The 14,974-nt window shown below is 40.8% G+C and overlaps 2 protein-coding genes across 2 annotated transcripts in view; one reads left to right on the forward strand and one right to left on the reverse strand.

Annotated features, from left to right (window-relative positions):
- RALGAPA1 (Ral GTPase activating protein, alpha subunit 1 (catalytic)) overlaps positions 1-12,502 on the forward strand; it is a gene marked incomplete at its 5' end in the record, with an annotated part of 108,347 nt that extends 95,845 nt beyond the window's left edge. Inside the window, one exon of the mRNA XM_015422619.1 lies at positions 11,336-12,502. Within this exon, the coding sequence (XP_015278105.1) occupies positions 11,336-11,484 (149 nt within the window). The remainder of the gene's footprint in view (positions 1-11,335) is intronic.
- A 2,180-nt stretch (positions 12,503-14,682) lies between these two features.
- INSM2 (insulinoma-associated 2) overlaps positions 14,683-14,974 on the reverse strand; it is a 1,321-nt gene continuing 1,029 nt past the window's right edge. Inside the window, exon 3 of the mRNA XM_015422620.1 lies at positions 14,683-14,874. Within this exon, the coding sequence (XP_015278106.1) occupies positions 14,683-14,874 (192 nt within the window). The remainder of the gene's footprint in view (positions 14,875-14,974) is intronic.

The following is a 14,974-nucleotide window of genomic DNA, read 5'->3' on the forward strand; positions in this document are numbered from 1 at the left end:
CAGCAGATACTTTATAAATTCAATATGAGAGAGAAGGGAAGGGAAATATAATTTATATGTTGTTGATAAACTTTTATACTGTCTTGAAATAAAGTAAACTAAAGTACTACTGCTGATGCTACTCACCTACTTGCAGTAAAGAAAAGTCACAGAGCAATTTTCTTCTGAAAACAATAGATGGAAATCTAGAAATTCAAAAAGAACAGGATTTATACATATGGTTTAAAGGAAATAAGCTGAAAAGGTTTGTAGCTCAAAGAAAAATGCATTCATTTAGTCTTTCGGTGGTCATTATTTTTACTTTAAATATTAACAGTAGATAGAAATAAAAATAGCACGCAGTGTAGTCAATGGCAGAGTGGTCATTATTTTTACTTTAAATAGTAACAGTAGATAGAAATAAAAGTAGCACGCAGTGTAGTCAATGGCAGAGTGGAAAGTAATAGGAACCTTTTAGAATGAAGATAAAAATATGACAGACGTAAAGTCAGTTTTAAAGCACTATCAGTATCATGAATATTGTCCTTATTAATGTTGTTGTCTTGCTTAATCTACCAGTTGATAATAAATGTTTAAAATTATACACCTGCATTTATATAGCAGCTGCATAGTCTTTATACAACCAAGTAATGTTTAATAGATATACCCCAAGACTTCGAAGGGCTATTTTGTACTGCCTACTTTTTTATATAGAAAGTGTGGCGGTATGTTTTCATCAACTTGTGCAGTATTCTTTTGACTAATAAAGGAAAGCACAATTTTGTTTTGGTACATATTTTCTGAGATGGACAGAAATTACTTTTCAATAGTATGCAATAAGTGCTGAGTTAAACAGATAAATAAGGTAACCTCTCTCTCCCCTTCAACAGGTATCTTTTAACAACTATTTTATATTAATTTTTAAAAATAGATATCTGATTAATAGTTATGATCCATGTTTACATTGGTAAAAGCTATAGACATATAAGTGTACTTAAACTACACTTCTCATCCCCAACGATAAAAATTTTTGTCTGTGTTCAGCTGTTTGTTTTTCTAATTATGTGGATAAAACAACCGAAATCAAAGAAATCAGTAGTTAAATATTAGTAGAATAAGATTGGCGACTTGTACAGTGGCAGACCAATGACTGCTGACCCCATTATTGTCTGGAAGCAGCTTCGCAAAGTCTCAAGCAGAGGTTTTCCCAGCCCTGCTACTTAATATCTGTTAGCCTGAGATTCTGGGTGCTGAAGTGGGACCTTCTACATTAAAAAAAAAACATGTGGAGTTTCATTTTTTCCCTGTTGACATGTCAGAGTAATTCTTCAAGAGGCAGTAAGTTTTCTACATGATTATGTATTTTTAAAACTGCATTGTAAGAGAAGATAAATCTGTTTTATTCTAAGTAGGGGTGTGCATTCGACATAAACCAAGCCCCCCAAAATGCCCAGAAAATACCTTACCAGTATTTTGGGGGTATTATTTAAGCTGAAGACAGATTCAGAGAATCTGATTGGCTACCAGTATAGTTGAGCCCAAATAAAAGCTGAATTTTTTCAGCTTTTATTCGGGGATATTCAGCTATACAGAAGATCTGCTGGGGCGGCAGGAGCTAAGAGCTTTGCGCTACCTTGGCTGGGGCTGGCTCCTCTAGCAGCTTGGCTTAAACTTTGCTGCAAGAGGAGCCAGCCCCAGCCAAGGTGGTATGGAGCTTTCAGCTCCCGCCACCCCAGCTGATCCTCTCTTTCAGAAACCAGGCTGCAAGAGGAGCCAGCCCAAGATCAGCCAGGGCAGCAAGAACTGAAAGCTCCCCGCTGCATGCAAATCCTAGGGCCAGCTTCTCCTGCGGCACAATTTAAACCATACCACAGGAGAAGCATTCTCAGCCGGGTCCACGTGCGGCAGGGAGACACCTCCCCACTGTAGCCAAGCCAACCCCAGGGTTGTGCAGGCTTTTCTGTGTGCGTATGTGTGCGTGCGTGCTTGCATGCCTGGAAATCATGGTGACTTTTGGCAACCCCTAGTGGGGCTTGGACATTTCAGAGAGGTGGCTTGACTGCCTGCCTCTGTGTCCCAAGCCTTGGTATTCCTTGGAGGTCTCCCTCCAATTGCTTGCCAGGGTCGGCCCTGCTTAGCTTCCAAGATCTGATGAGATAAGGCTTGCCTAGGCTACTCGCTTCAGGGCATGCAGGCTTCTTTTTAAAAATCTGCATTTTTCTTCTTCAGTCTATTGGACCCAAAAAAATTCAGTATTTCCCAAAAATCCCAGATCCAAATAGCATACTGGTATTGAAATCTGGGATTTTTTTGGAAATACCAAAAAAATTTAAGGTCCAGTAGACCCGAACGGGAAAATGCTGATTTTTTTGCATACTCCAAACTAAGTTGTGTTAATGTTCTAAGTAGATACTTTTCTAGACTGCCGCAATCCCAGCTACACATACCTAGAAGCAACTCCTACTGAGTTTTGAGCAGACCTTCTTAGGATTGCACTATAAATGTACCAAGATTTGCTTAGGTTATGGAGTCCAGATTTGCATATTACACATGAGAAATTATGCAGATAGGATTTTCTCTTCCATTTTAACTGTGAATAAAACAGAATGCCTCATTAAATAACTTACCCAGCCTGTGCAACCTACACAGTGCAACTCTCTGGAGGTCTGTGATGCAGATCAAGAAACATAAAAGCATTGGATTTTCGGAAGGGCTCTCTGATTAGTGTTAGGCTTGTTTCCGTCTCTTTCAGTCTTCTTCCCTCTATACAATATGCCCTAGTTTTTACTGTTTCTGGAAATTAGCCCTAACAGTAACTATGCCAGTATGTTAGTTCTCCGACTGTTCTCCCTCATATAGGCTCCCAAAGCTTGCTTAGTATCTAAGGGGGGGAAAGAATAAATTGGAGTCATTTGATGATGAATGCAAAGAGAGTTGTGCAAAACAGCCAGGTGGATTATAGCCCAAAAAGGGAATGTTGAGAGTCTATAATCAAGAAATTCTTGGAGCAAAATAGAGAATTTTTAAACCTCTCTGTTCATATCCTTAAGTTAACTTTAGTGAGGAAAGATGGTAGTAAATGTTGCCACTGGTTGATGTAGAGACCCAGTTAATACCAAGTGGTAAAACATTTTGGGGTGGTGTTTAATTCTAGTGCTAATCAGCTTATAGAGCATGTTCCAAGATATAAGTTCCTAGGTTTATGGGACACTGATAGAGTTGTCAGCTTTGAGGGGTGGAGCCTGCAGAGGACAGGGTTTGGGGAGGAGAGAGACTTCAGTGGCGTGTGATGCCATAGAATCCACCTTCCAAAGCGGCTATTTGCTCCAGGTGAGCTGATCTCTGTCATCGGGAGATCAATGGTAGTGTTGGGAGATCTCCAGCTACCACCTGGAGGTTGGCAGCCCTAGCTGCTGATCACCAACACTGTTCTACTTGAAAGCTAAATGCTTAATTCAGTTTATCTATTGTTTATTTCTTTTAAAAAAACAGAACATTATGCCCTTTTGATTATTTCCAGATTTCATTTGAGATAGGCTTCCCTGTTGGAAAAATCACTGTAATATAGTGGTGAAAGTGTTGGATTAGGAACTGGAAAATGTGGGTTTGAATCCCCACTCTGCCATGGAAGCTTGCTTGGTGACCTTGAGAGCAATGCACATACTCTCAGCCTAACCTACCTCACAGGGTTGTTGTGAGGATGAAAAAATGGGGAGAGAAAAAACTAAGGAAGCCACTTTGGGTCCCCTTTGGGGAGAATGGCAGGGTATAAATGTGGTAAATAAATATGTAAATAAATAAACATATAAATACTTTTAGTAACATCCCCAAGAGATTAATATTAGACCCAGCTTTTAAAAGGGGTACAAAAATGACCCCAGAAATGATTGCTCCATAAGTCTTCTAGATACTGCTTCTCAGGGGTCGTTTCGTAGAAAAAGAGCTAGGGGAACTCATTAGCATAACTCATTTGCATATGCCACACCCCCTGACATCACCGGAAGTGTGTCATAAGGCCACACACCTCGCCCCCAACGGTCCCGGCCGTCGCCGCCGGCCTTGCAGCTCCACTGCCGAGCCCCATGAGGGGCCCGGCGGTGGACCTGCAAGGTCGGCGGGAGTACAAGGAAGCCCTGCGAAGGCCCTCCCTGGCCCCAGGCAGGCAGGGGTGGGGAGAGGCAGGGAGGAAGCAACTTACCCTCCCTCTTCTCCTGCCTCCTCCTGGCATGTGCCCCGCCCCCCGTACCTCACCCGGGAAAATTGCGATCCCCCGCGATCCCCCCCGAAATGACCTCTGCTGCTTCTAATTTGTATGCCCAAATACATGTGGAATGAGTAGGAAGGCTGGGCTACAGTTCATGAGATTATAATGGAAGAAACAGCTGGGTTGAGCAAAAGGCACAATTGATCAAAACTTTGTCTTAAATTATATATCATTAGCAAATATATGCAAGATCTAAAGAGACGTTTGTATAAAGATTTGTAGAATTGCTGCTTCTTTTGATAAAATTAATTGCATTTTACTGTGGCAAACTGCAAGTTCATATATTATTAGAAAGCACTTTGTTTTATTAAAATTCTGCATATTGATGCATTTGCAGAAGTTTAAAGTAGGAACTTTACCTTGGTTCTGTCATTTCTCTCACAAAGCAGGAAGAAAAAATGGTACTTTAACTAAGGTGTTCGGCCTTTGTTTTATTTGGTTTCTGAACTTTAGTCACCAGCATATTCCTAGTTTTAGTACTGGAAATTTGCCTCAGTATATCAAAATAATATTGAATTGTCCATCTTGCTATGTCCTGATGATATGGTACTATTATTTACCACAGGAACTGGGCTGAAATACCTACTCAAGCAATATAGAACTTTAGTTAAGGAGAGCATTTAAACACAACTTATGAAAAGACCACAACTGTAGTATTGGAGAAAATATTTATGGCAAGGAGAATAGGTTAAAAAGGACATACAACAAATAATATTTTTTAACAATTTGGGGAATTGGTCTTCAGAAAAATGTTCACGGAAGTACCATCTGGCTGCAACCAAGTGGAAAGCTGCAATCCACCCAAGACAATATTGAATTTTTCATACACTGAATGAAGAAACATAATTTTACTTAAGGATTTTCCTGGGAAAAGTTGTTCTGCAGATAACATATGTTGCTGAAGTAGGGGGAATGGTGGAGATTCAGCTACTGGAAGTTCTCAAAATATTTTTGTTTAGATCTCTGTTAGGAATACCTCTATGAACCACTCTAGCATTATCTACAATATATTATTTTAAATTTGATTGTTAGATGAAAATCTGTTACCCCAGAAAATGCCTTTTAAAGAGGTGACATTGGGAATGTCCTTTAGATCTTCAAGATTTAAGGTTCTTTTCTTCACCCCAGATACAGTGTCATATTAAAAAGCTTGATGATATTATATGGAGGAATCCTCCAGTTTTTACCTTTTTTATATTTATGAGAAACAACTCATGGTCTGGAGAGTTATTTACACTCCTTTTTCTTCTCTCTCCCTTTGCTGGTCCTATTTTGCCCTGAGATTGCAAAACCATGTCTTGAGGAATGGAATAAAAATCTTCCTGTAGCCTTAATAGCTCTAAATAGATGTGGCGCACATGGTGTGGGAAGTTTCGGCCATAATTTGCTCTGTTGTACAATGTACAATAATATTAGGAAGAAATATTTGGATTTTGAAACAAACTGATCATTTTTATTTTAAATATGAGCTGATCCTTCTGTGTAATTTAAATATGTTAAGGTGAGCTAAATTTGCAGTAGCATCACAGTAGAGAGGGTGAAAAGTTAATGGAAGTAAATGCTCTTGCTCTTGAGATTTTGACTGCCATATCTTCCTTACAAAACGTTTTGATTCGATTTTCTTTTGTTTTGGGCTGCTATTGACAAAAGTATTTGTGACCAGTTTTTGTATGGTTTTACATTATTGTCATTGTTATGACCTGTTTGTTTAAATAATAAATTGTGGATTGAAATTCTTTAAAGATATAAGGATTGCCTCATTACAAATACTGGGGTACCAGTTGTCACATTTGGTGCCCTGGTGCGTGCATATGTCTTTTGACTGAATCTCTTTGTGTGGTGATAAACAGAAATATCATGTCATTCTTTTGTTTCCATGTCAGTGAAGTACATCTGTTTTTAATATTAAAAATAATCAGCACACGTTTTACCATAGTTTATGCTTTCTAACTGTAGCATTGGGACATTGATGACGCCAGTGGGGAGGGTCTTCCCATGGCAAACCTCCTTCAACCCTGTCCGGTTGTGGAATTTGCTCATCTGAAAGTGAAAATAGCGCCAGTCTCCATAGCCAGTTGGGAGGGGCTCTGAGAACTATGGCCAGTGGCTTTGAGGCTGAGAGTAGTATTTATTGTCATTGTAATGCTGTAATGTAAGCATATATGACTCATCGTGTTACCCATACAGTTTGATTTTCAGGTCACAATGAATTTAAATTTCTGGCATATTTACGAGTATTTTCTCTTCAAGTGCATGTCTAAGTAAATAAAAATCACCAAAAAATGGAGAACAGAAGAATGTTGTAAGCCACTTTTGGGCACCTACTGGGGAGAAAAGTGAGGTATAAATGAAATAAGTAAAATAAATAAAATGAGGGACATGTATTTGGTAGCAATATTATATTGTAGAGATGATAAGGAAAAAAATTGTGATATTGACACAGTGGTCCTATAGATCAGTATTATATATTCTGATAGTAGCCACAGATGCCATTCCCAAAATGTCATAGTACAGCAGGCAAAGATGCAAAAAAGTAACAACAATTAGGAGAAAGGGTTCCTCTATTAATGAGACTTCAGAGCAATATGGGCTGCTAGACCTAGTAGCCATTCCAGAAACATCTGAATAATGAAATCATGCAGAGCAGCCAGGTTTACATGTCTCAGTTATTTTCGCAATTAGTGATGGAGTAATAGCTTCAAAATGAGTGGGGAACAGACACTGGATTTCTGGGTTCTGTGCCCTGGGCCCATTTCAGTTGAAACTAAGAATACACCACCCTGACCTGGAGAACCCAGTCTTGCAGATCTCGGAAGTTAAGCAGAATTGGCCCTGGTTAGTATTTAGATGGGAGACCTCCAAAGAATACCAGGGTCACTACACAGAGGCAGGCAATGGCAAACCAATTCTTGCCTTGAAAACCCAATGGGGGGGGGTTGTCATCAAAAGTCAGCTGTGACTTGACAGCAAAAAAAAAGAAGAAAGAGTACTCCAGCATCTTGGCCTGACCTTAAGTGAATCTGTTTCAGGGCTTCCCCACTGCCACCAACACCTTTATCTGAAAATAGCACGGAGAGTTCTCAATAGCACATTGAAGCCTCTTAACCCATTGTGATTTCCCCTTGAACAGAAATTATCAACAGCTTAATTTTAACAGTTCAGAGTTTGACATCACTTGGATGGAAGATAACATACGAGCTCTTTGAAAGATTAGTGGAATATAGCTTTCGTATTTCTGTCCCACTTGATTGACAAAGGGTTTTTTGTTGTAAAAAACTTTTAAACACATAGCCAAAATAGGTGACTCTTAGAGAATATTTTAAAGGTAAGAAATGCAAGCATTTATAGTTCATATTGCTTTCATTATTGATGTATTCAGAAAAGAATCTTGTTTATATACTAGCTTGAAATTAATAAAGTAATATTCCAGTTTTTCAACATGTCCATACTTTCTACAGTTTTTGTTACCTCATGTTTCTAAATAAAATAAATATAATTAGTTAACAGTTTTGTTGTGCCCATGTCTATAACCCATCAAATTACCTAAATCTGTATCAGCCATCTGACAGAAAAGCTGAGTGATCTGTGGCTTTCTAAACTAATTGGTATTGCTACCATTTTTAGGTTCTGGTTCTGTATATTTATCAGTTAAGGGGGCTTGGTTTTAAATGTTGGTGGTATTATTCCAGAAGAGTTGCAATGTCAACTGCAGCTTTAAAAGACACTTTCTTTGGTGAGCTTTAGCTCCTAAATACTTACGTCAGAAATCACATTAACTTGTTTTTAAATGAGCCTCAAGATTCAGTGAATACATTATTATATGGAAATATCAAACCTGAAAATAGCACATATGAAAGACATAAATCCTGGTGGGGTCTATTAGGGGCTATATTAAATGTTAACATACCCATCCATTGTTATCAGACAAAAAAATTAAACTGTACTGCTCTGATATAAAAAAAATTTCTGGCTCATATTTTTGCTGAAGCGAAAAGCATTTTGTTGTTTATTAATACAATGAAATAATTTCTACATACAGAAATCATACCCAATGTTGTTTGCTATTTATTATGGCCAACTGAAACATCACAAAGTAGTGAGCAGAACCTTCTTCAGGCTGATTGGTAAAGCAACAAAGGAAAAAGGAAGAGAAAAATATTGTTACTCATCATGCTCAGCAAAGTATCTCTCTCCAATCTCTTTTCTTTTTGGGAGGGGTCTTATTTTTCTTAATATCCATACTGATGAAAACTTCTGATAAACTGAAAATATGCTCACTATTTCATCTTGTTTTGATTGTCCTAATAAAATTGTTACCCTACTCCTCTGGTTTTAACATTTATATTTCTTTTGCAAGTTGGTGAGGTCTAAGGTCAAAGTCTCTCTACAGAAATTTTAAAGGGAGCCTAATTCGTTTTTCTTATGAGGTGAAAAAGCTGCTTGTTAGTAAGCTCCAACTCTTGTGAACACTAACAATTTTTGGTAGTACTGTGTTATTTCAGAAACATTGAAATGTGGTCATAACATAATGGATGTATCATATTTGTAGCTAAAAGGCTGTTGGATCAAAACTATTTTTATAGAACTCTTTTCTTTTTTTTCTTTTCTTTTTTCTTGTAAACCTGTAGACGGTGAGTATTCTTCCTGATTGTCAAGCTGTTGGCTCATTTTTGCATACTAACGCATCCCTCTTTAAACCTTTAGCATGCACAGTAGCAACATAACAAATTCTAATTTTCTCTTTTCTGTACTCATCTGTAAATGCCCTCCAACCTCTGCCGTTCGTCTCACGTCTCACACCTGTTATCTTTTTTATCTTTCTTCCCTTTTCCTCACTTCTGTCCACCTCTCCTTCATCACTTCTCCATTCTCAACAAAGAAAGAAATGGTGTGATATTTCTTCTCCTTCCCAAGCCACCACTAGAAAGCATTGGCCACTTCAAGGTAAAGGGCAAAGGCTTGAAATGGAAGGTCTTTCACGCTAGCTATGAATGGTATGCTGTGCAGAACACCAACGGTCACTTTTTTTGCTCTTCCCCACCATTTTTAAACGCTTTGGCTCCTTGTAAAACTAGAACAAGAAAGAATTTCTGAACACTGGAGTGGGGTATTCAAAGTGCGTGTCCATGTATATTTTTTTCTCTCTTCTAAAAGGCAGAATAAATTTTCCACTTTTGTGCCTGTGTTGATTGTTTGAAGGTGCAATGCCTGGGTCATAAAGAGAAACATCCCCATTTGAAGAGTAAAGGGACGAATGTTGCCAGTTTCAGAAAGTGTTGGGGCAAAGGAGACGCAATATCATCTGAGTTATTAGATCAGGCTTGTAGCAGTGCGCTTTTAAAAGCAGTGTTAGACTTCTGACCCGGCCATCATGGCTTGCAGTAACCTCTTTAGGAAATCTAGCAGAATGAAAGCAAGAAATGCATCCTGAGATTTATCTCCCTTCAGCAGAAGCACAGATGCATGGGTTTTCTTTACTATAGAATTAGCGCAAACATTTATTTAGAGTGGCTTTCTGATATCAACACATTTCTCACAAAGTTGTAACAATATTAAATATCCAAATTATTTCAGAAGTTGGTTTAAAAGCAGCATCCTAACTCATTTTCCGTGCATTTTCTCATAAGCCTTTTCAACATCCCCTACCCTAGTATGGCTGAGAATCATACGTGAGCTAAAGCTTGTTCTGACCCTTTTTCTGCTGCCACCCCGGCATATCCCTTGAAAAGTCAGGGTATCCTTTTGAGCATGATTTGATATGGTTGGTAGGGAGGCAGCTGGAAGGGGGGAAATCAGCAACCCCTCCCACCTCACTGTGTTTTCACTTGAGCATTGGGGTTCTTTGGAGCTCATCTAATGAATAAATTCTGTTAAATAACTTTGGGGCATGGATGTCCTCAATGATTTATTATGGTGATACCCCTGAAGAATATTTTTTTGATTTTTTTAAAGTCTAAAATACGCATTTAATATACTGGGATATAACATTAAAATTAGTATAAATGTATATTCGCACAATTTGGATGGGGGGACTGTTTTCAAAAGGACTGCGGTGCAGTGCTTGGCTCCAGATCCCTTAGTTGGGTAGGTGGGTGGGTATTGCATGTGTACAAGACTTTCTAAAATAAGCTGACTTTATGTCCATGTGTGTTTGGGATCAAAATTTGACTTTTTTTCTTCCTGTAAGAACTGCGTGTTAGCTAACTGTGGTATCGCCTTGTGTTTGCATCGTTGCTGAAAACCAGAAAGCAGGCAACCATTAGTTGTAGTTGTGACAATGGGTACCTGTCCTGCAGACAAATTAGGATTCCTGCATTTGTAGCTCTTCACATGTAGCTGAGAATGTCTGAACTTGGGACAGAAGTAGCATTGTTCATGGTATGGGCAGCTGGTACCTGTTTGTAAACTTCAGCTGCAGTCAGTTGGTGCCTAACTACAGTGATATCTTTACAGGTATGTTCAGGTAATCTATACTGTGTAGTGGGCAAAGAATAAAGAATTTAACAATTGTGATTAAATGAAAGGACTGCACATACTTAGACTAATGGACGCTTGCCCCATGAAACATGGCCCTTTTTTTCATCTATAGAAGTCTGCCACTGCTATAGCTATCAAATCTAACTCCTGTGCTGCTGTTGCTGCCCTTCTCCTTTGGAGTCCCATCTAAGGGAAATGACTTCTTTGGGGTCTCAACCAGGCTGCCTCTCAAATTCATCTTGTTCTTTTTACAAAGATAATGAACCATGTAGTATCCAACTAGCACGATCTGTTCACACTTCTGACCTTTATGAGAACATAGAGAAGAAAATAGATGTGAGCCTGAACCTTTTCAGTACCTCCCCAACCTAGCCTCCACCTGCTTTGTTGTCACAGACCTTGGATTTTAAGCTTAGGCCACCCATCAGCCTTACAAACACAGGCTTTGCTTGACTACTTGAGATGTACTGGGTTTTTTGAGATGGTTCTGGCCAGCTGAGTTAACATTGTCCTGCCTGCGCCAAAGAAGCAGCTGATTGCTGGGGGGGGGGTGTTCCTGATTCCCTGCTGAAGCAGATTTGCTTTAATATGTGGGGTCGCTCTTGTTCCCTGTAGGCTCCTACCCAGAGACTCAGGCGTCCGAAGTTCCAGCAGCAGCGCAGATGGACGGGCCCGATCTAGGCTTCCCCATGTCTCCCCGGACTAGCAAGAGCCGCATGTCTATGAAGCTGCGCCGCTCCTCTGGTTCAGCCAACAAGACTTAAGAAGGAATGACACCTGCAGCATCTTCTCATGCTATTCCTGTGCCTAAAGAGAATATTTTCCCCACAGTCATCCACTCTTAGGTTTATTTTAGAAAACCATATTGGAATTTTCACAATGAAAATATTTTAGCTTTTGTTAGAATATTTTTTTTAATCAGACTTCCTGCTGCCATAGTTTGTCAGTGCAATCCTTTTCTGCATCTTTTACCTTTTCTTGTGAGATGTTCAACAGCAGCCACTCTGTTTTAACCTCTGCAGTTGGTTGCTAGCCACCCCGGAGCTGGAGACTGCAGGCATGTTCTGCTCTATTTATTGTGCAACCCTCTCAATAATAAAACATGTACCATTTGCAAATGAATGTACTACTTTTCCAATGAAGATGTGTCTGTGAAGTCCTCTTCAAAGGTGATGTTCAAAATTGCATAAAATTATGTACAGAGTATGTTTGTGATATGAATAAACCCTTTCAAGTAAACAGGTCCAGCACCACCTCTGTTACTGTCATTCACTACTGGACAGTCACAATAACAGAATCCTGGTGCTAAATTGCAAACTTTCTACTTTCTCTTGCTAGTTTTTGCTTTGCAGTTGGGAGTTATGGCCACAGGACGCAATTCCTCCTTCCACCAAAATGAGGCTATTCCTTTCTCTGTAAAATACGTATACACTCACATGTCTTCAAGCACTTTGCCATGTCAAGTCATTGCTCTGAGCTATGTACCATTACCGGAGGGAAAAGGGACTGTGCCCTTATAGCTGCAGCTGTCTACGCAAACACATTCCACCTCACACTCCCACTATCCCCAGAGATATTTTCCTACCGAAGAAGACATACAACTGTGTTGTCTGCCATATTCCACTCTAACAAAATGTAGCATGGCACCGGTACTAACTGCATGTGTAAATACCTGCCCCTCATTTGGGCAACTATAGAAATATATATTGATGTATTTGTTCACCGTGTAGTATATACAAATTTGTAATGGTTGAAGAAAAGACATGCTATTTAATAATACAATAAAATTATTCTTACCATCTTCTGTATACTCTGTATTCCACTTACAAACATTGGGAAATGCTTCAATCAATAGCAATTTGCCTAGCTCTGTGAGGAGGGTGAAGAGCAGTCATGGAACGGCTTGTCTCTTGGATAAGGGATTGCTGAGATTTTTACGGCAAGCTTCTTGAGAGCTAACAATCTCATTCACAGACTCTCCCGTTAGTTGTTCCCATCTAAAACCTTTTGGCTCAATACGTTTGATAGGCTTTGCACCAAGTAAAGCATATAGCAATTGTCCCATTGAATTAATTTTGCCTGAAAACCTCCTTTAGCATTTGCAAAATATCCTTCTACAGAAGTTTCTGTTTCCCAACCCTTTGGGGATTGTCATGGGCAAAGTGAGGTTGGCTTCAGTGTTCACAGCTGAGTGCTGGTAAACTGTTCTCACAATTCAGCAGTGCTTTCTTGCTGCTGTGTGTAAATACCAGCACCATCACTGCCAAAGGCAGTTCAAATTCCTACAAAAATGTGAAAAATTACCCAAGTACCCATTTGGAAGGAAGGTGGGGGTTATTTTTTTTCTTACACTATTCAAATATTTAAGGAGATAGCTTCTTTAAGACCACACTTGTCAGCTGATTTGCAGGGAAAAGGCTTCTTAGGTGCTCTCTTAAATGAGTTGGGGGGCTCAAAGCTAAATTCATCTTGAATTATCCTTCATTATGCATGTTGTATTTTTCACCTGACCAGAAACTAGTGGGAAATTATCCCAACAATTAAACTGAAAGGGAAGCAGTTTTTTGCCACCTCTACTAATTTGCCATTGAACATCACAGCAATGGATCGGTTACCTTGTCTGGCTAAAAAAAATAATAAATTAAATAAATAAAAAGATTATGCAAAATTAATTCATTTTTTTATAAAGCTAAAAATATAGAAGTAACTGAAAAACAACTTCAGGGAGAAAGTTTTAGTGCATTTTGAAGGGAGAAGGTGCATGCCTTTATTTCTGGTTGCCAGAATTTCTCAAAAAAGTGTCAAATGCAATCAAGTGGGAATTATATGCTGGGATCGGAAGACGCCTCTGGGCAAAGGGCTTGCGGTATCCCAGTCAAAAATTTGCCTTTTTTTCTTGAAGGGGCTGACCTCTCTGCCATGTTGCAAACTGCTTTTGGAAATGCCTTCAGTTTCGAAAATAGTTGGTCAAACATTGGAAGGGGGCCTATTCAGAAAAACCAGCCTAAACTTCCTAGAGCTCACTGGATGAGTCTGCTGATGGTCTGGATCCCGGCTGACTCTGGAAGATTGGGGGGAGAGGTGACACCACCCCTTCCATTCCCAGGTTGCCTTTCCATAAACTTCGAGTACAGCACAAGGTACTCAAAAAAGAAGCGCATGACGACAAAAGATCACCAGTCCAGGTTTTTAATAGCCAGTAATGAGGAAGAGGAGACAGAAGGGGCCCAGGTTCGTATTTAATGTGTAAATAGAAAGGACGGGGACTTTGACTTTGCTACGAATATCCAGCGATATTTTAATACAGGACACAACGAATAAAACACTTCACCACAAATGAAAAGGTTATAAACCTCGGAGGCTGCAACAGCAGGTTCAACTAATGAAAACGAACACACCTTCGTTAAATACAGGGTCGGGAGATCACTTTGATCCGGAGGGGGGGGGGAGCGGGAGGAACCAGAATGAAACAAGTCGCCCGCCCGTCCGGCTCTCCCCAGAAAGCTGACACGGACATGCCAGGCAGGCACGCAGGTGGCTCTGGGCTTGGCTAGAGAGTGCTTCACGGACAGGCAACGTTGCAGCGCTCAGTGGTCAGGCGGAGCGGGCGCTTTCTTTCTGGAGCAAGCTTGAGTTTTCCCCTTCCTTCCTTCCTTCGCTGAAAACGGGACGCGTTCCGTGCCGGGAGAGGGGGGGGGGGGATTTGATTCACAGAACATACCGTGCGCACCAGCGAACCCCCTATTATAAGGCAGCCAGGAGGCTTCGTGCTCAGACGTTAATACTCTTCTTGGCGTGACGACCGTTGCGAGTCTGTGTGGGCTCCGTTTGGCCGCGCACTGCGACTTTCCATAGGAATTACAGTCCGGATAGGATTCGTTCGGGCGGAGGGTCGGGTCGGGTCGGGTCGGGTCTGGTCGAGCGGGCGAAGAGATCCTATCGCACGATCAAGGCCCTGGCGCCTAGCAGCCGGGCCGGAGGGGCATCTGGAGGAGGAGGACCTGCCTGTTCTCCGAGGGGTGGCACTTGTTGGTGTGGCGGGTGAGGCCGGGCGAGCTGAAGAAGGTGGCGGGGCAGTGCTTGCAGGAGAAGATCTGCTGCTCGCCGCCGGGGGCCGCGGCGCCGTCGGGCGGGCCGAGGGGCAGGAGCAGCTCCTCGCGCACGGCGTGCCACAGGCGGTGCTTGTCGCGGAGGTCGGCGGCGGGGAAGTGGGCGCCGCAGAGGTGGCAGGGGAAGGAGAGGGGCGGCGGGGGC

The sequence above is a fragment of the Gekko japonicus genome, unplaced genomic scaffold (genome assembly GCF_001447785.1).
Source record: "Gekko japonicus isolate JY-2015 unplaced genomic scaffold, Gekko_japonicus_V1.1 scaffold1920, whole genome shotgun sequence".
In the NCBI taxonomy this organism is placed as follows: domain Eukaryota; kingdom Metazoa; phylum Chordata; class Lepidosauria; order Squamata; family Gekkonidae; genus Gekko; species Gekko japonicus.